The 26514-nt window shown below is 37.4% G+C and overlaps 1 protein-coding gene across 1 annotated transcript in view; it reads right to left on the minus strand.

The window, feature by feature from the left end:
- GUCY1A1 (guanylate cyclase 1 soluble subunit alpha 1) overlaps positions 1–22648 on the minus strand; it is a 44341-nt gene extending 21693 nt beyond the window's left edge. The window contains exons 1-5 of the mRNA XM_036762328.1: positions 22307–22648; positions 17150–17211; positions 10990–11048; positions 8966–9675; positions 2451–2936 (exon numbers count right to left, since the gene is read on the minus strand). Coding sequence (XP_036618223.1) covers positions 2451–2936; positions 8966–9675; positions 10990–11048; positions 17150–17211; positions 22307–22561 — 1572 coding nt within the window. The 5' untranslated portion in view covers positions 22562–22648. The remainder of the gene's footprint in view (positions 1–2450; positions 2937–8965; positions 9676–10989; positions 11049–17149; positions 17212–22306) is intronic.
- Positions 22649–26514: the final 3866 nt, after the last annotated feature.

Here is a 26514-nt window from a genome sequence, read left to right on the forward strand (position 1 = left end):
TTAATTTCGTATCCCCCTCCGAACACAAGACAGTGTTCTGCACACAATCTTAAAAGGCAGAAGGAAGGCGAAGAGCAGAGTGAACTGGTACTAGAACTAGAAGCAAAATGAAAATAAAGAAGCAAGAAAAATGGAGGAGTCTCCAGTCTGCAATGCCATTAAGAGGTCAAGAAGGATGAAGACAGCAAACGGGCACTGGCAATAAGGTAATTCATGACACAGGAAAACTTTTTGAGGAGAGAGAGTTGAGGAAGTGGAATGTGTAAACTGTGGAACTATTTACTGATGGGTTGATTTTAATGCCAACATCTGAAAAACACCACCTATAGTTTAGCAATGGATAGCAATTCAAATCGCAGATGTGATTTCACCGGCATGGGAATTCCTTCAATTTATACAAATGAGCACCTGGCCTGTGATTTAAAATGTTATAGAGTTTCTAGGGTCACTGAGACAAGGTAAGTGACTTAGCCAGGGTCACACAGAAACTAGGGGTTAGAGCTCAGTTTCAGTTTTTCTTATTACGGGGTTGTTAGAAATCCACTAATGAATGCTGAGGTCTCTCAGCAATTCAAATATACGTACTGTATATGAGAATAGAGGATCGTACAATTTCTGATCCTGGAGCTGGAAGAGATCTCAAAGCTCATTTACTCCAACCTCCCCTTATTTTATTTTTTATAGTGACTTGCCCAAGGTCATATTGCTAGTGTCAGAGGCAGAGTCTGAACCTAGGTCATGAGTCTGTCTGTTCTAGTTGTACCAATTTATATTTAAAGCTCAAAGAAAATGACAGGACACTAGATTTTTTTTCTTTTGCATGTTTAAACTTAAATATATTACCTGTGGCTTTGTTTTCTTTTATATCCTCTTTAGAACTGAAGTGTAAATTAGCCAACTGCACTGAAAACTAATGACAATAGCCCTTAGATATTTAGGTCTTCACTTGAATAATATTTTATTTTTGCCCAGTTACATGTAAGGACAATTTTTAACTTTCATTAAAAAAATTGAGCTCCAAATTTTCTTTTTCTTTCCCTCATCTCTCCCCTCCCTGAGACAGTAAGCAATTTGATATGGGTTATATCAATCATGTTCAATCATGTAAAACATATTACCATGTCTTCCATTAAATTGTGACTAGAAGGGATATGTTATCATTTTGTTGTTGTTAGTCATGTCTGACTTCTCATGACCGCATTTGGATTTTTCTTGGCAAAGATACTGGAGTGGTTTTCCATTTCCTTCTCCAGCTCATTTTACAGATTAAGGAACTGAGGCAAACAGTGTTAACTGACTTGCCCAGAGTCACAGAGCTAGTAAGTGTCTGAGGCCAGACTTGAACTCATAAAGAGGAGTCTTCCTGACTTCCTGACTCCAGGCCTAACATTCTATCTACTGCATCACCTTGAGAAGCCATCAAAGCCAACCCCTTCATTTTACAGATGAAGAAATTGAGGTCCAAAGAAGTTAGTGGTCTTGCTCAGGGTCACATAGTAGTAAGTACCTGGGGTAGGATTTAAGTCCAAGTCTTCCCAACTCCAAGATTAGGATTCTATCCACTATACCTGCTGCCTCTATTCCATTATCCACAAGAATAAATTAAGTTATTTATCTCCACATAGTTCTTTTCAGACTATATAGAAATCTCAGGCCACTTCATCTTCCTGGGTGTCTCAGTTAGTTGTAAACATTTAGCAGAGTGTATGGAGGTTTAGACACATGAATCTCACTAGAACGAAAAAGTTACAGGCTAAATTACTCTACATTATTACAACTTTTTAAAAAAAGAACCATATGTGTGTATACATATGTATGTGCGTATATATAAAATATATATATATATATATATAAAATATATATATATATATATATATATATATGTGTGTGTGTGTGTGTGTGTGTGTGTGTGTGTCTTTTTATTGCAAACAGGAAGTCCTGTTTCTGAAGCCCAAACCTTGCTCTATCGGGTTCACAGAAGGGAATGACCAACCCACTTAAAGTAGCATAAAAGATGATAACTATCCTAGCTGCATCTACTAAAACTGATGCTTACTAAGAATCAGGGTTTTATTCAATCATCTCCAGCCAAACCTACTTCTACCCCACCCCAACTGCCCTCTTCCTCTTAGGCTGCCACATCTTTATTTACATCCTGAAACAGAAGTATGGCAATCCTTTAAGCAGAACAATGACCTCTTTCTCTGATTTCTTCTCTTTTTCTTTTTGTAAGGCAGTACTATTTCTGGCACAGTGAACGTTCATGGTGATCACTCGGGGTTTCCTGCCTCCAGTTTGTTCATTGCATAGCTCCCTAGATAGTTTTCTTTTCATGATTAAGACAAATGAATCTAATTCAGGTGGATAGCAAAATGTTTTTTAAGGTACTTCTCTGTCCCAAAGAAACATCTGGTACCCCTAGAGTTTCCTTCCCCACTCCCCACTCCTACCTTGTAGACATCCAGCTCTCCACACTGGTAGTCAAAGCGAGTGTAGAGTTCATTGAGCATAGTAATGACCTGCATTGGCGAGCACTGGGAACAGATGGCTGTGAATCCGACAATGTCAGAGAAAAGCATGGTGACATGGGTGAATTTCTTGGCTTGTACAACCTGTCCCTGCCACAGCTGCTGAGCGACCTCGCCTGGAAAGATGGAGCACAAGAGATCGACTGTCTTCTTCTTCTCCTCCTCGAGGGCTTGGTGTGCTTGCTCCAGGGTGGCTTTGAGTTTTCCTAACCTCTTCTTCAGCCCATCTTGGGCACGAGCTTGTTCCCCTATCAGGACCACATCCCTCAGGGCATTATGGATTGGGATATCTGAGAGGTAGAGCCCACGGCCTGTAAAATCCTCTAACCGATCCACACAGGGTGACCCCAAGAACAAGATGGCACTAGATTCAATGATGTAGATCATTTGACCTTTGAGATCCATTACCTGGGAAGCAAAGGAGAGGGTCCTGTCAGCCTTCATTTTCTTTTTTCCTCCTTTTATATAAAAAAGTCAGTGTTCTTACAGTTTCATATCACAGGCATTGCTGCACTGTGCCTCCCCACAAACATACATACTGCCACCATGGCAGAACTGACTTTTCCCTTAAAATAAAGAAAAAAACAAGTTCAACAAAAGCAATTCATAAAATGACTGGCTGCAGCATTCTAACCTCCCCTCCCCCACATGCCCATCAAACTGTCATGTCTCTGCTGAGAGAATCATAGATTTAAAGTAAGAGGAGGCCTCAGAGGCCATTTAGTCCAACCCAACCTCTCATTTTTTTTTACAGATGAGGAAACCAAGGCCCAGGGCAGTGAAGCTGTTTGCTTGAAGTGGCAGATACATTTCATTATTTGGTGTTCATGACCAGAACTGGCTATTACAGTTACTTAGAGTTCAGTTTCCTTCTAAATTTATTTTCACACTAGAGAAGAAAGTATAGCTAAAGATGATAGGATAATTCTTTTGTCCTGTCATTGGGTTTCCTTTTCTTTTTCTATATAAAAATGAATAGCAATAAGCTTAGCTCTACCATCAGGTCACCATGGCTTCTGAAATGGATGAAGATATTTGAAGAGAAAATGAGGGCAATGCCCAGAAAGTAATACTAGAATCTCATTAGATTCACCATTGAAGTTGGGGGCATTTCCAATAAATTCTGATTGAGGACCCCTGCCCTTGGTATGCTGTCTTGGTATGAGCTCACGTTCTGTTGCTACTTGGTACGATATTGCCTTATACATTGTCTTCTGTCTTCCAACTCTTCTAGGATCTGTGGCTTTTGTGAATGTAGGTTCCACTTTCACGCCACCCCCATAGATGATTATTTCCCCTTCAATTTATCACTCTGCAACCAACATTTTTTTTTACTGGGTCTGTGATTTATAATAATAACATTAGCTAACATTTTTGTAGCACCTAGTATAAGCTGGCCATTGTGCTCAACACATTGCAATAATTATCTCATCTGATACTTACAAGAACCCTGGCAGGCAGGTGCTATTATTATCTGCATTTGACATAATGATAAAACTAGAGGTTAAGTGACTTGCCCAGGGTCATATTTGAACTCAGGTATTCCCAACTCCAGGCCCCATGCTCTAGCCACCTATTTGCCTGATTTGATTGTCACAGAGTAGTGGATTAGATAGTCTTCAAATTTTTGTGATCACATCAGAAGAAAAAAAAAGAATTTTCATAGAGGGTATGCTGGGTTGGAGATTGGACAGCTGCAGCTGCTGGTGTTTGCATCCCTATAGTCCAATATCTAGCTTGGAAGAGGAAAATTGAGATTTTCTACATTGGTGGAGGGGAGAGAGAGGAAGAAAGAGAATATGGGACCATAATGAGTAAAAAGTAGATGTGTTGGAAACAAGGCCATGATTGGTTATCTGGGGAACCTATCTTTCCACCTTCTGATTGGCTAACCACATACCTTTGGAATCAATACCCATGCTTACCCTCAGGAATCTATCCCTGATCTTGAAGACCATTATTATAAAGAATGCTCAGTGATTTTTTAAAAAAAACCTACAAACTTTCTCTGTCAGTGCTGATTGGCAACTATGTAGGAGCGTCTAATCTTTGATTTGACTGAGGCACAGAGAAGTTAAGTGATCTGCACAGGGTCACACTGTCTGTGTGAGAGTTGTTACCTCCACACAGGTCCTCCCAATCCCGAGGTTCCTTGATCCTCTGTCCATTAGCTCAGGCCACCTCTCCTATCACAGTGTTATTCTCTCTATAAAAATAGAGGCAGGATTGTATAGGCAATAGAAAACTACCGTTAAAATGAGAATAACCTGGATTCAAGTATATATCACCCTGAGCAATACTTAATGTCTCAATGCCCTGGGTAGCACTCTAAGATTGGAAATTACAATGATGTTCTGACATGAATGGGTAGAAAGCATCCCCTAAACTAATGGCATTCCAGGTCCAGTTCCCAGCCCTGATAAAGAATAAATTTGGTCTAGTGCCCTTAAGTTTCAGTTTTCTCTTTCCTTCCTCTGCTCTCCCCACTCATCTACGAATCAGTTTCCATGAATTTCTGTTGAAATGTAATAAATGAAAATAACTATGAGTGAGATTTTTTTCAGCTATTTTGTCTCTCTGGATCACAGAAATATGATCCTTTCCTTAATAAACCCACCCTAGAATCAGCTTCTGCAGGCAACACAATCTAATCTTTTCTTCTTTAAAAACTGACTAATCCCACTGACACTCCCTCACTCTTCCTGGTGTTTAATTTGTTCTGAACCCTTCTAAGAAAACAGAAAGAAATGGAGACAGAACAAAGAATCCTTTCACTGTTATCGTGACCGTTGTGACATGCTGGCTTCATTACAGACTTTAGAAGCTTTTTCCCAGTGTAAAAGGTAATTCTTTATAGTTAGCCTTGCCTAAGCTAAAAACTTTCAGTTCTTGCCAAGCCTAATCTTATGGGTCTTTGGGCATCTTTGCTATGGGCGTAATATGAAAAGATACATATATTCTCATGAATATCAAGAACATATTCCCCTGAAAACACAGAGAGCACCTTGCATTTAAGACAAGGGGAGGAATTGTAAGAGAAGCAAAACTAAGTTTAAACTGCCCAGTAATCCCAATTCGACTCAGCTCAATTCAATTTGACAAATATCTTTTGAGACCCTAATATGAGCAGGTATTTGTCTCTATCATCTGGGCACCTAGTAGCCAAATATGTCTTGACAGACTAAGGACTATGAATCACTTTACGATGGCTACGGTAGAAAGAATGCCTGATTCCTTGTTGCAAAGTCCATTCTATATGATCTCAGTGTATAGTTCTTTTCAACTCTGTGGATCTGTACCAATGCCTTCCCAAGTTAACCTTGAAGAGCTGATATAAAAGGAAATATTGAGTCTGGTTTTTTATCCTTTTGCTTGTAGGTGCCTTATTCTACTGACAAGTACTATGCCTCCATTCAAATCACGTTCATGCTGTAGGGTGTCATTGGGCCAAAGAGGTGCAAGTGAGCACTTCAAAATGTGAACTGAGTACATTTATAAAAAGATTGTTGAAAAGATCAAACCTGATGGATGATTAGCATGCTACTGTGCAGAAAGAGTCACAGCATGGGAACAATTCAGTCATGAGTTATCTGTTTTGTCTACTTTTCTTGAGAAATAACCAGAGAACCCAAGGCTATGACAACTAGGAATGATTATTTCCATTATATTTACTTGGAAAGCTTTTGTCTATTTCTCTGTAGTCCAAGGGAATAAGGGAGTTTATGTTTTACTTGCAAATTAATCTTAAAATTAATTTGGCCTGATGAAACAAAGACTCAAGAATGACATAATATTTAATAGGCTGCTTTGTGAAAGAGTATTAGACTTGTTTTGTTTGGGCCCCCACAGTGAAATTACAAGCAATAACAAGCTGCAAAGAGGCAAATTTGGGCTTGAGGTTAAAAACATTCTTACCAATTAGACTACTCCAAAGTGGCATAGATTATTTTGGGAGGTGGTGGGTCCACCTTACTGGAGGTTTTCAAGCAGGAGGACGACCACTCATCAGGTATGTTGTGTAAGGCACAAAGATAATCTGGTAGACATTAACAAATATGGGCTAGGGAACAAGCTTTTAACTTTCCCTAGGGTGCAAAACTGTCTTGTCCTTGGCTCTGTCTCTCATCTATAAGATGATGGGGGTTTGGACCTTTGAGGGCCCTCCTAGATATAGATTTATGTTACACCTCATGTGAGGACAGAAGTACAGCACTTCAAGAGAACTAGAGAGAAAAAGGAGACGTTGTCTATGGACTAATAGACTAATGGTATTTGATGGCATTAAGAACCACCAGGGAAATTCAGTCATTTTGACAACACATAGCAGCACTAAATTCTTCTCCCTTCTAAAAAAGTCTTCTACAAGGTTATTAAGCAAGAGCTCAGCCATGATTGTGCATAGGATCTTTATGTGGTTTTGTGTAATAAGCCACAAACATCTGTTGTCAGCCAAATGCAAATAAGCTTGGTTTTACAAGCATGCCTTCCTAAGAACACAAAATCACCCAAAGTTCTCTTCTATGAGGACACCGATCATCTTTGTTGATTTTCACATTGTGTAATAGTGACAGTTTCAAAGCAAATGTATCACCTATAATTGTTAAGGAGGGCAAAGACTACATCTTTTTTGCCTTTTTTTCTTCTTCTCTAGCACCTGATTCAGTACTCTAGAGGCAGATGCTAGGGGCAGGTTTGGCATAATGGATCTAGTGTTGGATGTGGTGGTAACAACTTCTGGGTTCAAATTTCACCACTGAAACTGACTAGACATGTGACCACAGGTAAGGCATTTCACTTCTCTGAGACTCAGCTTCCTTATTGAGAAAATGTGTAAAATAAAAGCTGCCCTACAATGTTGTTGGGTGGCTTAAATGGGATAAATCTTGAAATGTCAATTATTATTAATAAGGGACTGTTGTACAAATTAATGTAGATGGGAAAATCCATTTTTCTGTCTTTTGTAAAATGATTTTTCCCTAATCCTAGCATCGTAATATTTCAAATTAATTCATCCTTTTGGCAATACCTGTAGAATTTGTAAAACACTGACTTAAGTAGTCATTCTACCTATAAAATATTTTCCAGCTGAGGCCTTTAATTGGGATTTTGGACAAGTTGTAGAGATTAAAAAGATACCAATTCTTAAAAACATTTTTTTTTCACGGCTAACAGGAGGACATAAACTCCTTGGGGACAGGGACTCATTTGTTTAGGTCTTTGGAGTTCTAGCACTAGTACCAGTTTCTGGAACATAGTAGGAACTTAATAAATATTGATGAATGGAATCGAATCAAATTGTTCCCCTACAGGTTTTGCCAAAATCACTGAGCTGGTGCACACTTTAGACTTCCTTGTTCATATTTCCTTTTCATATTTTAAATGATCAACCCAGATAATATCATTATGTACACTTTATAGCCCCGAAGCAGGCCATGCTTCATATCCCATCCAGTTACCTATCCCGGCCCTTGCCACCTACTGACACTGCAATCTGATGCCAATTGTTGATGTACACTTTAGACCACTGGACAAACAGAGATCCTGTCCTGAGGGACTTAAAACACTCAATTTTGGAACTCCTGCACTGGGACTGAATTGCCTCATTGGACTCACTGTTGAGTGAGTAAGCACAAACTCACATAGCCCATTAGAGGCAGTTTGTTGTGCAGTGAATAGAATATGGGGCCTGGAGTCAGGAATACCTGAGTTCAAATTGCGTCTCAGATAGTTAGTTACTATGTGAGCCTAGATGTTTATCCTACATTAGTTTCTTCAACTGTAATAATAACATCTACTTCCAAGAATTGCTGTAAGGATCAAATAAGATAATATTTGTAAAGCATTTACCACCTTGCCTGGTCTATTGTACTCACTTAAATGGTTCTTTTCTTTCTTCCTATTATATCTAGCTGGCCATAGACCATACTTCATACCCCAGCTAGCCATCTTACACAGTCCATCATCCCTGACATCTTATAATATACGTCTCCCCACATACATGCCCTTTATACCTCTTTCTCTGAGGATAAAAATAAAATTAATACCAGCATTGCTTTCTGAAAAGGGCAGGTAAACTGACTGGGCTATGGAAGAATCTGCTATTTCTAAGACTTTTTAAGACCTAAACATCCTTCTTTGGTTACTACTTCCTAATATATGTTGTCTCACTATATTGAAATGTAAGCTCTTTTAGGGCAAGGATTATCTTATTTTTGCATACGTATTCCAAACTCTTATATCGGTGTTTGGCAAAGAGCAAATATGAATGTATTTCATTCATTGCTTACTTCCTTCCTTAGTTCATTCCTTCCTTCCTTCTTTACTTCCGTCCTTACTTCCTTCTTCACTCCCTTCCACCCTCCCTTCCTTCCTTCTTCCCCCCTCCCTCCCACCCTCCCATCTTTCTTTCTTCTTTCATATGAATACATCACCCTTACCCCTGAAGATTTCTTGATAGAGTTGTCCCCTCTTCTCACTCTTATGACAAATTGCATGTTCAACATGGTCATGATCCCGCTAAATGTGTAGTTGATTTTGGGGGTAAGGATTTCAAAATATTCTTCAAAGTTAGGTTTTCCTTGAAAGTCCCTTCTGTTCAGCAGCCTCCGGATGCCATTGCCAAACTGTAGAATGGCCATGTCTTTGTCGAACATGAAATGAAAAGGAAATGTCTTACAGAAGAGAGAGGTTGGAATCACCAAGGAAGACTGAGGTTTGCAAGGAGACAGGGAAGGTTTTGTGCTTTTCACCTGAACAGAGTACAACATGTAGGGCTGATTCACAAACTCATTACAGTCATTACGGAAGCAGGGAGGCACCAGGGTCACATCCGCTTCAGTTTCATAAAGTACGTGAGCAGCAGCCTTAATGATGCCTGGAAGAATGAGGGTAGTTGTCTTCTTAGGGAAAAAATAGTAAACATTTAAAACATTGGGGTCTTTCTCCAAGCAGAGTATGGACACCTCCTCAAGCCGGCTCTTCTTTTCGGCTCCTTGGCAATGGCTGCTCTGCTTCAGAAGGGTGCTGAAACTGTTCAAGAAATCTTTGAGGGTACCTCCAACCACACCTAGGATGTGCTCATCTTCCTCATAGCATATTTTGAAGAGTTCTTCACCTAGAGATTCTTTGATAATATCCCCTGGAACACCTGGAATGGTATAGGATTTTTTTTCAGATACTTCTATTACAGCAGTGGCAACAGGCTCAAAACTGCATATGCTTTTCAGTTTATATGCTAAGCTATTTGCATAACTAAACTCTCAGTCTTTGCTCCAACTCACAGACACTTGCTCATATTGCTTTGGGATCAATAGTAGCATAGAATGACCTGGGAAGCTACAACAATCACAATGGCTTTGGGGTGAAGATCCCTAAACTAGGACATGTTCTGTCAAAAATGTTACAATTCAAAAAAGTTTTTCTTCTTTTTCTAATGGTCTTCACTTCTTGCTCCAATAGTTGGGTTGATCCTCCCGGCAATAGTCAATTCAACCTACCAACAATTTATATTCTTGAATTTGTATATTTATAAAAGCTTAAAGAAAGTCATATCATCATCCTATATCTCACCTCTACGGACAATTATATTTTAATATCTGCTAATACATAAAGACGGCTTTTAGTGTCCTAAGCAACTAAGACTATGTTTCAGAGTGCTTGCTGACCTTCGTTGGCAGAGAATTTCATCATGAAAAGTTCCCTGTGGGACAGCTAGGTGGCACAGTGAGTAGTGGAATCAGGAGGACCTGAATTCAAATCAGGCCTCAGACACTTGACACACTTACTAGCCGTGTGACCTTGGGCAAGTCACTTAACCCCAATTACCCTGCCTTCTCCCCTCAAAAAAAAAAACAAAAAAAGAAAAGTTCCCTATGCCAATGAAATCACAGATTATATAGAATATATACATATATATATACACACATATAGAATACATACATATTACAGATCACAATGCATAGATGTATGTGTATGTATATGTATATGTACACACATACACATGTACCTATTGATTTATATATAGATATTTTTACACTGTTTTCATTTTACTTTAAATCTCAATTTTGCTTCTACAGCAAACTCCCCTTTCCCTCTTCCTAACTGCAAAGAGTTTTCTTTATTCAAACATTAATTGGCTATTAGCAAATTAAGTGACCCCGGTCATCTTCCGAGATCAAAGTCTGTGATTATCTTTCAATGACTGCTTCCTAGACATTACTTTTCTAGTTCCTGGCAGATAAATAACATAAATGGGAAAAAATACTTCAAGTGTAACAATACAGTAGAATGTGGAAACCTTTGCTTTATATAGATCTAGTCTCTTTTGTTAGAATGTACCAGTTCTTGACGATTACAATATTTTAACTGGATGATCTTTGGATACTTCCCAGCTCTAAGATTTAAAGATTCAATAATTATTTTTCCAAGACACTTAATATCAATTTAGATGTAATTCTATTACCTGCTGCATTTGCTTGATCTATAATGAATTTTTCAAAATCCTCTTTTTCCAATGATTTCCTGAAAAAGATCACAACAACATAAATTAGAAACTAGCAAATGAATGATAAAACTGATTATTCTATAAAGAAAAGAACAAGGAGAAGAAAAAATGCAAAGTAACTTTTTGTCTTTTTGTATAGGGTCATTTTATTATCCAGATTAGTGGAAAGAAATAGTATAGTAGTATAGATAATCCAGAACAACAGATAACAATTATAAGAACGACTGCTCTGTACTATTTTAGTAGAACAAACTTTAAGTGTGTTTTTTCTTTTTTTATTAAATTAAAATTTTTTATTTTTAGTTTACAACACTCAGTTCTGCATGATTTTGAGTTCCAGATTTTCTTCCTCCCCCTTCCCCCTCTCCCTCCCCCAGATGGTATGGAATCTGATATATCTTCTACTTATAACTTCTCATTAAACTTATTTGCACAATAGTCAAGTTGCTACAACAAAGTGTGTTTTTTCTTAAGCTAATAAAATCAGCTTTGTACCCCATGAATACTTAGAAGAATGGTGTTCTCAAAGAGTGGCAAGTGACAAGAAGAAGCCTATCTAGAATTTAAATTTTTGACTAAGCAAAGAGATATAATCTAATTATAGAATCATAGACTTTTATGTAGAAAGGTACTTCAAATTGCATCTAGTTTAACTCCTCATTTTAGAGATAAGGAATATGAATCCTGGAGGCACTGACTGCCTTAAAGGCATACAAATAGTATGGGACAGTGCGGTCTGGAATTCATGTCCTTTGATTCCAAATTTGAAAATCTGCTGCGTCATTCTCTAGGTTATTTAGTCTTTGCTAATTTTGTTACTTTCCTTGATAAAATCCATAATCTCATTCTTTTTCAGGCTTGAGAGACTTAGTGGGATGTTTTCTAATCTCTGTTTCTACTAAAGTCTGATGTTTTGAATTTTATTAAATATTAATGACTGCACATAATTGCTATTATAGAAATTAATGTCACTTTAAAATTTGTAGAAAGATTTTCCCAAAATGAGTCTGAAAGGTAGGTAGTACGAGCATTAGTATCATTCTCATCTTATAGATGAGGAAATTGAGGCACAGAGTTATTTAGTGACTCATCCAAGTTCTAGTCTCATATTTTTTTATGGACAGGTACTTGCCCTGTTGGCATTTCATGTTTGATTCTCTGTGTTTTAGGGTTAGCTAATGAGTTGACTAATTTTGGCCAAATGTGGTATAGTTCTAAAGAATTTTAAATTATATTCCAAATCCTAATTGCAATTGAGCAGATTGACACACATTTTGAAATAGGTATATTTTTAGCAACTTTGGACCACTTTCAATGACAATTGGTACATGGGTAGAGTTTATAGACATAAATGTCTCATGAGAAAAATTCCTTTATACATTATGTTGAAATGTCATGGACATGTTTCCCACAACCTTTACACAAGGTAAAGAGTATATCCTTACCCATAATGGCATGTATCAGGTATTTTATCTCTGAATTATGTCTATGTACCACAAAACGATAGGTTGTATTTCTCTATGTTAATGTGTTCTTATATTTGCTTCCTCTGTCATTCATGCAAAATCAGTATCTTTTATAGACTGAAGGTAGTATGTGAACAAAAAACAAAAACATGAGTCCCATTAAGCTTTCAGCACCCATGATATTAGAAGCATAGACAATTGCAAACATAACAGAAAACAGTCACTCTAGCTTTTCTCCTTTTGTACGTGCTATGTTTGTGTTATTCCTACACCCACAGTAACACCCTCTGGCAAACTCAATTCAGAGAATATTTGAGACCAGATGGAAAGTAAACCAAACAGATCTTTAGACAGTAAAGACAGATGTCATAAAGTCCTAAGAAGTCCATGAACTTCTCTCACACCAGAGACTTTCAGGCCTTACATCATACCTTACTTGTTTTCTCAGTCCACAACTGATTAGAAGATAGGACTAACGGGCAGTTAGGTGCTGGGTGAGTAGAATACCAGCCCTGGAGCCAGGAGGACCTGAGTTCAAATCCAACCTCAGACACTTGACACACTTACTAGCTGTGTGACCTTAACCCTAATTGCCCTGCCTTCCCCCCTCCAAAAAAATTATGAAAAAAAAAGACCGGACTAAAGCAGTAGCTTTGACAACAGCAAGAAGTTATTTAATTTTATTATAAGCACCCTGGGATCCAACTGGTCAGTAGTCATGGACTATTCACAAAACACTTTTCCTGCTTATGGCTAGTGAGCATTGATTACATTTATAATAAAAATTTACATTTCCAGAATCCATTTTTCTTGAATTCTTCAGTTTTCCAAATAACCTTGCATCCATAAATAGTCAAATAGGTCACATCTAAGTATTGCAATGTATAAAGCTCTGGATCTGCAGTTGGGACTTACTATCTATGGAACCATGGGGAAGTTGCCTTGTCTCTTTCTGCCTCAGTTTCCTGATTTGTAAAATGCAGATATAATAATAGTACCTACCTCTGTGGGATTATTGTGAGGACCAAATGAGATAATATTTATAAAATCAGCCAGATAATTAGCATGTATTGTCCTCTATGCTAACTATGCTCCAGGCAATGAACTAAGTGCTGGAGGTACAGAGAAAGGCAAAAAACAATCTCCGCTCTCTAGGAGCTTGCTAGATCACTTAAAGTGCTTTATAAAGCTACTATTATATAACATATATATGTATATAACACATATGCATATATACATACACATACACATATGTATATGTGTGTGTGTGTGTGTATATATATATACATATATATTCCTGCTATTATTCTTCAGGAATTTTCACTGGCTGTCCATCATGCCTAAAGCTCTCTGCTCATCTCTGCCTCCCAATTTTCCTGGCTTCCTTTGAGTCTCAGCTGAAGTCCCACCTTCTGCAAGAGACATTTCCTAGTCATCCTTATTCTTAGTGTATTTTCTCTGAGATTCCCCCCAATTTAACCTGTGTATATCTTGTTTATACATAGTTGTATGTAGGTTGTCTCTTTGAACATAGGAAAGTTTCCTCCCATCTCTTTGTATTCCTAGCACTTGGCACAATGTCTGGCATGTAGTGGGTACTTAATAAATGCTTTTTGACTTGACTTATAGTAAAGAGAAAGATCATAAGAAGTAGTCATGAAAACTCAAAAATAGCACAATAGCTTGAGGTCATTTAACATTAGTAAAAAAACATGCCTACATAGCCTTATTAGCCTCTGAGGGGTGGTGAGTTACACAGTACAGTATAGTAATTTATTTTTATACTGATTTTCATACTGATGACTTCAAGCAATAGGAAGACTGCTGTCTAAATATAGGCTGTGCCCAAACAGAGTTTGTACTCTTCATTTTTTCTTTTTATTTTTAGTTCTAAATTCTTTCCTTCCCTAAGTTCCCTCCCTCACCCATTGAGAAGGCAAGAAATATGATACCTATTATACATACAAAGTCATGCAAAACATATTTCCACATTAGCTTTGGTTGCAAAAAAAAGCAAGGAAAAAAATTTGCTTACTCTGTAATCAGAGTCCCTCAGTTCTTTATCTAGAGGAGGACAGCATTTTTCATTGTGAATCCTTTGGAATTAACATGGATCATTGTGTTTATCAGAGTTGTTAAGTCTTTTACAGTTGATTACTGTTACAATATTGCTCCATCTACATTGTTCTCTGGTTCTGCTTACTTTACTTTGTATCAGTTCATATAAATCTTCCTAGGTTTTTGCAAAACCATCCCCTTTCTAGCCATATCTTTAAAGGTACCACTTGTGTGCAAATTTTCATTGATTATATGCATGTCTCCATGTTTCTCTCCATTGTCTTTGAATGGCCCACAATTTTGATTCTCACTTATGATTTGGTCCTACTACTGACCAGAAACTTGTCAATGGAAGGAAAGTGGTCATAGATAATTCACAAAACATACCCCACTCATGGCTAGTGCATTTAGAGTAAAACCTCCCATTTCCAAAATTGAGCCCTCTTAGATTCTTAGGCTTTCCAGATAATTCTAGATCCACAAGTAGTAAAATGGGAACAGGGAAGCTCTTTAATGAGATGTTATGAACCAAAATAACAAACAAAAATTTGTCATTAATCACATAGAAAGTATTTGATGAACTAGCAATGCCTAAAAATAACTAGTCTTTTTCTTATATAGGTGTTTGTAGCTGAGAAAATTGAAGCTACTCCATTTTGTCTGCAGTCCCTTTATTTTTTCTCTGACCTTGTTTGTATTACTGTCCCTGCTCTTGCCTATGACCTTCCTTACTGTTGAAACATCAAGTATCCAGAACAGTCCTATCTATTAGGGCAGGGTCATGAGAAATAGCTAACTCAAACAAGAGCCTTTCCATTTACACACCCCCAATCTTATCCTCAAAGACCCAGTAACAAGGCTTGTCCAATCAAGAGGTGCCCCTTATCCAATTTACCTCCCACCTAATTAAAACCTATATAAGCTCTGTCCTTTTGTTCCTTTGGGGAGGCTCCACTAGTGAATGAAGAGCTTCCTTACTGGTGAACTCAATATATACTCATTGGTTCCTATGTTATTGATGCTGTTTCTGGTTTTGTTTCTGGTTCTGGTTCTAGTTTTGTTTTGCTCTGGCATTGACAATTTCACCCATCAAGGCAGAAAAACTTAGAAGACACAGTAAAATATAGAAAAGAAATAAGAGCTAATTGGGTGGATTGGAAAATGATTGTCATGTAAAAACAGAAGGTATCCAATAAACCTTTTTTTCTCCATATTAAAAAAAATCTGAAACAGAAAAGAGTGATGGAGATCATTCACAGGAGTGATAATTTCCAAGTAGTTTCCCCCTGAACTGAATGCTGTTTGTATGTTGGACTGGAGTAAGCTTGTCGGCCCCTTCACCTTGCTTCCCTTGCTTAAGCTGATGGAAAGAACCTGTGCTTTCCCGGTCAACCCCTTCACCTTGCTTAAGCAGATTGAAAGAACCTGTGCTTTCCCTGGCGTACCTTACACCCCCGCAGAAGCTGGATGGTTAAAAGCAGCTCCCGTTGGAGCCAGAGGCTGCTACAACTACAGCCACAGCTGAAGCAGGAGCTGCCAGTAGCAGAGCTGACCTACGGGAGGAAGCTGAACAAAGACTTCAGGCCAGTGGGTAATCTTTTTACTATAGAGGGGGAAGCATGATTTTGCTTTACGCAATCATGCTTCTCTGTAGCCTCCTGGTTACTCTTTCAAGGCATACTTATTGGGCCTGGAAGCTTTTGATCAATATATCAAAATGGGGTTGCTGGTTCATGGGTTGGTTACTGTGGAGCCTAAATATATGTTTTGATTCTTTTCCATGGGTATGAGAAGATGCAGCCACTGGCCACAGAGAGAAAATTAGGGATGGACAGAAAGTTAGATAACTACAGTCTTTCCAGGAAAGGGAATCAGTTGATGGCAAAATACCTCAACGTATGGTCTAGTGGAACAAGGGCTGTACCTGGAGTCAAGAACTGATTTTGAATCCTGGCTTTATCATACATTATTCATGTAAAAAGAAGCAAGCCCCCTAATTTTGCTTAGCCCTGGTTTCCTTCTTTGAAAATGGGCATAGTAATAACTGCATTCTACCTAACTCACCAAATTATATTAAATCAAGCACTTTATACTGCTGAGTTATGATGATCAGGCTGTATTTACTCTGCATATGTGGGGGGTGGGAGTGAGGTGGGCAAACAGCTGCTTATATGATAATTATAGTATAAATAATAGCTCTAAATATACTATCTGTAGTTACAACTAAAGAATATTTCAGTGCGTGATTGTGCTTGATATACTCCATAAAAGACAGGAGGGCAAGGATATTATCTTTTCAAAAACCTTCCATTAAAATGAAGAAAAAAGGCACAACCCTTATAATTTTAATCTTTGGCTATCCAGAATATCTGAATATCCAGAATAACCATCCCCAAGAGTGACTGACAATCAAGGTTATTACCAGAATTTTCTCAGTTTGTTTCGTTTGCTTTTTTTATGCATAGAACACAATGACTCCAGTAACAGTTCGAACAATGGGGATTCTTTCCATTTTGTGTTACGAGCTTTGATTTCCACCAACTCAAGTACTAGTTCATTTTTGTTTCTTTATGTTAAAAATGTTTTAAACTTACCTCCTTTCTTGTATTTTATGCTTTGTTAATGTTCTCTGAAGTGCAAGATACAATCTTTCATACTATAAATAGAAAAAAAAAGTTTAGAAATCCTTTCTAAAATGTCAATTCAAGTGAGGGTATAAATAAAAATAAACGAACCATGCCATTCTCATAAGATGAAACACAAATAGTACTATTTTAGCAACAAATGGAATCAATTTCTACTATAGAAGCTGGTGCTCATTTTCTGTGCGTGCGCATGCATGTGTGTGAGTGTGTGTGTGTGTGTGTTTTAACATCATGAAAGACCAGTAAAACATGGATGCATATTGTGTCCTACAGACTTTGTTCTCAGGGATGGATCCATTATCCTTCTTCTGCCTCTGCCTCCAAAGTGAAGCTGGCTCAGGTCCAAAATAAAAATTTCTGATATAGTCTTTTTAAATTTAGTTCTGAGTTATCATTTGATGTTATCTCCCTATCTTCACTTGGATGTCCTATCCACATCCACCTGGCTCAAACCAAACTCTTCATCTTGAACCACCCCTCAAAAAGCTGTACTAAACTGGTTCCACTTACGACCTTCTACAATCCTATAAAAATTGCCACCATTATCCCAGTCTGCCATGATAGAAACATTGGGAATTATCTTTGGTTCTTTCATATCCTTTATCTTCTTGATCAATTCTGTCACCAAATTCTGTCAAATTCTACCTTAAAAATCAGTCTTGGATATTCTCTCTCTCTCTCTCTCTCTCTCTCTCTCTCTCTCTCTCTCTCTCTCTCTCTCTCTCTCTCTCTCTCTCTCTCCCCCTCTCTCTCCCTCTCTCTCTCCCTCTCCCTCTCTGTCTCAAATTGCCATACATAGAAGAGCTTTGCAACAATTAGGTTTATTCCAAAGTCAAATGAGCAGTTTTAGGGAAATAGTAAGTAGTGAGAATTCTTCAAGCAGAGGCTGAATGACAATTTGTAAAAGGTATACTTAAGGTATCGTTGAGAAACATGGTCCTTGAAGTCTCCTTCAATTCTTAGAACCTATGAGATACTATTGAATTTATGGTTGGCAACACTTAGCTCCTTATAATTTTGTATTGCTAAACATTTCACATATGTTGGGCTTTTCTTTCCCATCTGGACTGTGAGTTCCTTATGGAAATGACTGGATATTTCTGTTATATTCCTAATAATGCTTATGAAAATTCTCTCATAGATTAGGCAATAATGACTTTGTAGGGAAAAAAAGAAAAGGGGAATCTGAAGAAAAAGAAACTCAATTTGTTCTAAGAAAATACCAGTGCCAGCAAGAAACTTTGGGGCACCGAAAACTCCCACTGGGGAACATATTCTAGAAAACAAAACAAAATAAAAACCATCTCCTCTAATGCATTTTTGGGTTATACTTAATAAGAAATATCTCTACCAAAGTCCTACTGCCATACCTCATCATGACATGGAGGTGACCCTGGGACCTCCATTGACACACTAGCAGAGTATAAGCTCCATTGGAGGCTATCAAAGGGAAAAGGAATCAAGTAAGGGGCCAGTCACACTGTCTGTTGTCTAAAGACTAATCTGCCAAGGAGGTTTGAAGCAGCTGGCCCCCAGAAAGTGGGCCATAAGTAGTTGAATTTTTTCAGGCAGAAAACTCAAGAAGATTGTCTATTAAGGCATAGGTGGGTTACAATTTAGACACCAATGAAATCATAGATCAGTAAGTACTAAACGATAAGGACTAAGCAACATTTGAATACTAACACTGTCTCTGTCCTTAACTTCTGTAATGAAGAGTTGTTCATATTCATATAGTCTCCCCATGCCTTCTCTCATTCTCTGCCTGGGAAAATTAGAGGAGCCATATCTCTCCAGCATGGTGTGGCAGAAAAAGCATTGAACTTGGAATTCACAGTGAACTGTTTTCTAATCTTCACTACAGGGTTTTATCAAATTGAATGACTATGAGTGAGTCATTTAAATTCCCTGTGCTTTCGTTCTCTTTACATCTAAAATGAAGATGATATTTAAACTATCTATCACACTCACAGGTTGGTTTGAGGAAAGCACTCTAAAAAGCTTAAAGCATGATCCAAATGTGAGTTGTTGATATCTGAATCTTTCCTCTCCCAGCTCCAGGCACTTTCTTAGGAGAGGCAACAGCACAGAGAGTAAGTAGACTTGCAAATCAGGAAGAATTAGATTCAAGTCAAGCCTCTGACACTTGTCAACTACACTACCTTAGGCAAGTCAGAGAGCCATATTTTCTAAAGAAGTCAAAGGAATTTATGAACTTTAAAGTGCTATATAAATGCCAGTTGTACCACCACCACCACCATCATCATAATTCCATATATCTTTCCCCAGAGCTACTTGAATTCCTATAACATTTATTGTCTGTATCACTCATTTTGACACAAAGTCATAAGGTATATTAGTGGTATGGTGGTTGGGACTTTTTTGCTGTTCTCATTTGGAATGCTAAGGCCATCAGATGCCTTTAATGAGTCTTGCCTTTGTTTGAATGGGGCAGGTAAAGTGGGACCCTTTTGTCTTTTGTTTCTCAGCACTGAGGTAATCAAGTACCGTTGATGAGTCTTGCCTTTCAAATGTAATGGCAAACAAAATGGGACCCATTTCTTGTCTTTGTTTTGAGTGCTTCTCAGCACTAAGGCAATCTTTGATTGGGAATAATATATATGATGCCAGTGATTGAAGAACTTTCTCACTCCCTAAATTCTAAGTAGGCTCTGAGCCCTCAGGGCCCCAAACAGGGTATAAGAGCTCTGAGGTTGGCATTTTGCTTTTGGGGGGCACACTCATCGAAAGAGTGTTGGTGATGAGACTCTGGGTAACCATTGAAAGAGCTCCCCAGGCTTTGAAAACCCAGATGGTGGTGTTTTTCTTTCTGATAACTATGCATGTATTGCTATGATCAAACAAAAGCCTGTTTGTTGATCTGTTTATATTTTCTGTTTGCATTTGCTGTTTAGTTCAGGGTGCTGACTTTTTCCCTGAACTAAGTGAATGAGATATGTATATACATATATATATATATATATATATATGTATATCTTCATTTAATTAAAGTGAGATTGTTAACCCCTTAAAGTTGCTTTCCTTAGAAAAGCAGATCAAAGAACCTAGCAACCCTTCTGTGTGCTCTTATTGTTGGTCTTCTTGGTTTTTCACCTCTACAGCAGCTGCTAGCAATATTGTTATTACATCAGGAAAACTTGAATTCAGAACTTACTGGCTGTGTAACCCTTGTCACCTCTTTCATTTATCACCACCTTTCTTAATGATAGGGATAATCATAGTATCTACTTCACACAGTCATGGTGATGATCAAAGGAGGCACTTTCCAAACTTCAATGCAATCTGTAAATGCTAGGTATTACATTATTATTATGTAAATATTTCATACACTTATTTCTCAAACTAAGAGCTTTAGAGGCAGGGCTATATCATATACTTTCCTTTTTGTATATTTACCACAGTGCCTAGACTGGTTACATCCTCTTAGGAACAAGATGTGTGATTTTGAACAGACTGCAGCTGTTCTGAAATTTAGTTTCCTTTGCTGTCAAATGAAGAATTTGGATTGGATGATCTCTTAGATCCCTTCCAGTGTTATTTTTTCTGAGGTACTATTCTAGTGTATCATGGGCATAAGCAGGACACAATCCATAACAAAAGGGAGGTATGAAGACGAATCAGAAGGTAACATGAAGAATAATCAGAATAAAGGACATCATTAAAGAAATGTAGGATTGACATATAAGATGGGCAGGCTGGGTAGCCTGTGTGCTCCTCTGGTTCCTCCCCACAATGTCTAAAGAAAATGACAATGGTCCCCACAAGTTAGGTAGATCTCCTGGGGTGAACTTGTAGGAGGACAAAGAGAAGAACCATATAGGACAAGGCAACTAGGTTGGACTGTGGATAGAGCAGTAGGCCTAGAGTCAGTAAGTCTTGAGTTCTAATCCAGCCTCAGACACTAGCTTTGTGACTCTGGGCAAGTCACATAACCTCTGTTTGCCTCACTCTCCTCAACTGTAAAATGTGGATAATAACAGTACCTACTTCCCAGGGTTGTTGTGAGGATCAAATGAGATAATATTTGTAAAAAATTTAGCGCAGTACCTGGTACATCATCATTGCCATCACCACTGTCATCATTATTACAAGATGAACAGGTAGAGGTAAGATGAGATCTACATCACTGGAGGGATATTCAGATTGATGAGATCACAGATCCATTTGAGTATTTGAATCTGGTCACAAAAAGTGGGTGAATAAAGGAATGATAATCAATATGAATGTAAGAAGTTGGTTTTTTGTCCAGGTTAGAGATTGGGCCTTGTCAACGTCTTGTATAAACCTGTGAAGGGAAATGCCATGTGAATTTCCATGAGGAGAAAAATAATGAGTGTTGGAAAAGTATTGGCTCTGGAGTCAGAAGATCTAGTTGCAAATCAGACCTCTGATACAATTTGTGTGAATTTGGGCAAGTTATTTAACCTGTCTGGGCTTCAGTTTCTTAATCTATAACATGAGAATGTTGGACTAAATGGTGTATGAGATCTACAAGTCCCTTTGAGTTCTAGATGTATGATGCTATAATCCTTTGGGCCATCCTCACTCCATCCCCCATGCACTATATACCCTGGAGGAAGCTGAAACACTCTCTGCATTTCCACTTGGCTATTGAGATACTTGAAGGTCTCAGCAGAATTCTGTATTTCCAGGCATTCCACAGAAGTGGAGATGTCACAGTTACTAAGACCTCAATATGTCACTATGCAGGGCATCTCCCATATATAATCAAGGAAGTGACAAGAGCCAGAAGCTATTATGGGTTAGTGACTAGGGTAACTGACTTTAGATTAGGCAGTCTCCAATCAAACCAAATATATAATCAGAGAGGGTAGAGAAGCTGTTTTTGAAAATCCTCAGCCCTGCAGGGCCCACATTCTGCTCCTTGGAGCTGCTGAAAGAAGGAAGCTTCAAAAAATTATATTTTAGCAGTAAGAAATAGGTTAGCAGTAAGAGAAAAAAATGAGTTTCATTTTTGTAAAATGATGGTTATGGATTGATTTTTAAATGAATTCACAATCATCCCAGTCAACTTTCACAGGCAGAAATTAAAGGGTTAAATATTGCCAAAGTGTCACTGTTTACCTCAGGGAAGATCAGTTTGCAAATGCTCTCTGCTAAAGTGTGCAGATACACTCGGCTTCGACTGGTCTTTCTTTGAGGAAGATTTGCACCGACGTGTTTCTCAGTAACTTCCCGGCACACGGGTAGAGCCGCCTTAGAACTATCAGGTCGCCCTGCACATTCCTCTTCATGTTCTTCCGAGACATGGTCTTGAGTCAGTAAAGAGAAAGGGCATTCTCCAGTAATCTTAAGGTCTTTCAGCTTGGTGCAGAACATCCTCTGGAAAAGTTTGGAGGCTACAGAGTGCCCTCCTCTTTGGCTGTGCTATGATGGTCTTGTAACTTGTTAACTGGCAACTCAGAGCCACCGAAAGATTGATGAATCCAGCAGCTTCGAAGTCTATTTGCAAGAGAAAGTAGGAATAGAGACAAATATTTCCTTATATCTTTATTACAGGAGGGCAGGTATGAGAAAAACTTGTCATAAAGAGAAAAAAATGACACTTTCAGCTGTACAATTTAAATGTATATTTTATGAAATGAAAGGGCTTGTTTTAGTAAAGAACAAAAGAATTCTTATGAGTTTTTTAAATTTAATTTTGGTGGTGGTTTTGTTGTTTGCATAATCTAATATTCCAGTGGATAAAAATGTTCTGATAGTTGCATGTTTTATTTCCCATAATTATTAAAATAGAATAAGATATTTCTAATAATAAAATTTTGGTAGCAAATTGTTTTTTTCCATTTTTATGAAATTTCTTTGGTCTTAGTCTTTTCAAAAGATTTTAAAGATGTTTACCAAGAAAGAGAGAGAGACAGACACAGACACCGGGAGAAACTGAGAATGCTCCAGTACATAAATGAAATCCTCAACCAGTACTATAATCATATCTCCACATCGAATTGGTGATCTACTTCTCCAAAACTCTAGATTCTCATCTATTTCATCCTTCTGCAGTTTGTAGTATAGTCCTAAAACAATAGCACATCCTTCAACTTCTCTATTGAGCCTGTCTACCAATGCTTCCTACCTTGGGCTCTGTTGTTGTTTTTTATCTGAATTGAAATTTTTACTATGAAGTGTTACACTATTTCTCATTTTATCTATGCATTTGTTCCTTACAACACTCCAGTAAAACAGGCAATGCAGATATTGCTATCATTCATATATTTTTTTTTAACAAATGAGGCTTAAAAATCAAAATGACTTGGCCTAGATCACATAGGCTAGTCAAGGGTTATGTTCAAACTAGAGTCCACATATTTTGGTTCCTAATCTAGCATGTTTTCCACTATATTGGCTATTTTCTTGGAAAAAAGAAAGTGAGATGAAGATGGCACATTCCCTTGTAGGAGAAGATAATGAAGCAAAATGGAATGAACGTTCTACTCTTTGGTGCATAAAAATGACTTGAAAAAAAAAGCCAAATTTGCAATTTATTAGTCATTTCAATTCAGCAAGCATTTGTACTTTATGCTGCTTTGACATTGCCATGTGATCAAATTAAAGAAATACCTCGCATGTAATGTTCTATTATCTTGTTGAAGAATGATATATGCATTGAAGTAAAAACTTATTCACCTCAATTGAAAACATCTTCCAGTCAATACCTAACTTTGCACTTAAATTTTCAGAATTATAGTTCAAACATATATTAATTTCATTACCAATCCTCCAACTCAAATGATCTTAAAATTCTCTCAAAATTGATCTCTTGGTATTTTAGCCCTCATAATTGAACACTGATGAGCTGATTCTCTTCTCAAAATCTAAACTTAATCCAAAATTGTGGACACTGCATTTCCTTCCAGAGTCATGTCAAGTATAATCATAAATGTAGACATTTGATAACAATAGGTAAAAGGCATATGATATAAGATACAATTAGGCAGACAGGAGAATGATAGAAGTGAGGAAGACTGCCTATTTAGGAAGGGAAAGAGAGTCATCCAATTTGTAACCACTGCATCATTATGCTGCGAAGTTTATAAAGACTTTTCCTCATAATAGATTTAGGATGCTCAAGTATCATTTTGCCCATTTCACAGATGAGGAAATACTTGATACAAAGAGAATTATCCAACTAGGCCACTGAAATGATCCCAAACCATTTATGGGCAGCAAAGAGAGCAGTATATAAAAATGACTTCCCTCATTTCACCCTGCAGAGATAAAGCTCCTACTCTTAAAAAACGACACCTAAGAACCTTCAAATGCTCTCTACATTGTCCCCTCTCCTAATCTCCAATGTTCCCTTCAACCATGATCTTTCTCAAGATGGACAGTTCTTATTGTTATCCATTTATATTCCATAAGCTGGTATCTACATTTAGTTCCTTATGCCACATCTTCATCTATTTACTGGCTTCAAACCTGAGTTACTCTTTACAAGCTGAACAAATAAGACATTTTGAATGCAAAGATTTTAACATAAATTGCACAGGAGTAGGTAGATGTGAAAAACAGACATGGCTCCAAAATGAAACAGTATGGCATGTGCTAAGATTTGCCTGTTCCCTGAAAAACTTAGCTCAGCAAATGAGGTGATATCATAAAGGAGATGCTCAATATTTGTTCTGTGTATATTTGTGTTGTGTTTGCTGTTGGTGTGGATTGTGCATTAATTAAACTCTTTACACTAGCCTAATTAAAAATTCAATATCAAATATAAAAGTTATACTTAATGTTAGTGGGGGATTCAGAGTCTGACCATAACAGATTAAGGAAATCATGAGATAGTGAAAGCAATTAATAAGTGAAATTTAAAAACATGAGACATAACAACATGTTAGGAGGTAAACAACAAAATGAATGAACATTAGGAAAAGTTTCAAGGGGACATTCAAGGGTCAAAAGTTGATTATTAATTAGTCTATCCTTCTTCCTTTTTTCAGGAAACTATTCATTTGGGCTTCTTATCTAAAAACTTTCACTTCTGAAGGAAAACTAGGAATTGATTTTAACATTATTGTCAAAATCAAATAACCTTTCTATCAGACCTTCATAGGAATTATTTTTAATATATAAGCAGCCTTGGACAAATTAACAAGTGACAGGACATTTTAAACTATCCAAGGAGCATTGCAGTATAAAACTAATTCAAGAAATAAACACTAAACAGCACTCATGCAAAGCTCTTTAAAGAATGAAACATAGCTGCTTTATTTTTTTTTTTTTACTATTCACTATCAAATACTATGGTTATTTTCCTAGTTAGATCGAGAGTTTTAGGTAACAAAGATTCAAACTAAACTGATGTTAACTACAGAGTTTGTTGAAAGCATGCAAACTGCTAGTCAGTATATCTATTCATTCAGGAAGGGTACATGTGCAATCTGTCTCAATGCCAATTGCTACGTCCTTGTCTTTGTCTAATACAGGGGAAATGAAGATAAATATGTGACTACTCTCCCTAAAAACATCCTGACTTCCAGGTGGTCCTTGACTGTTAGGTGCTATGTTGGTTATGTGGCAGTAGACAAAGGGACCTGGATCCTAATACAAATGTATCAACCTTAAGATTTGAAGAGCTCATGCACCTTTGAATATAATTATCCAATGCATCAATAAAACTAAACATATGAGTACAGAAAATGTACTCATGGATATTCATAAATCATTACAGATGTCTTCATTTCCTTCAGAAGCATGAACTGATCACATACTCTATCATTATTCATGTAACAGAAAAAGAATAGGAGAGCATCTTTCAAATGTATTGGGTGGTCCCCATGGGGTAAAATTATGGGAAGATGTTGAGGAGAGGCACGTAGGCCAGGCTGGCATGAAGGGTCACAGTCTGCACCACTGGAGGAGCTACTCACATCATTAATATCACAGACCCAATGGAGTGCTAGAAGAAGGCATAGGATGAAAAAGGCATGATTTTCCAAAAACAATAAATCCTGGCTTAAAATGATGATGATGATGATGATACTGATTTTACATAGCACTTTAGTTAGTCAATAAGCTTTTTATAAACTGCTTTACATAGATCATTTTATACTTGGAATCATATAAAAATAATTCTTGATGACTATAACAAAGGAGTAGCAGTGATATTATAATGGGAAATAAATACATATATGCATATAAATATGTGAAATTGCTGGTGATCAGGTGGTCAGACTGCTGATATTTTAGGTGAAATTGGGTGTCATTCAATATATGTTTTCCAATTTCTGATTTTCCTTTATTTATTTGATCAGAACATTTCCCATTTCTTGTGG

This window comes from Trichosurus vulpecula, chromosome 6 (assembly GCF_011100635.1).
Source record: "Trichosurus vulpecula isolate mTriVul1 chromosome 6, mTriVul1.pri, whole genome shotgun sequence".
Lineage (NCBI taxonomy): Eukaryota > Metazoa > Chordata > Mammalia > Diprotodontia > Phalangeridae > Trichosurus > Trichosurus vulpecula.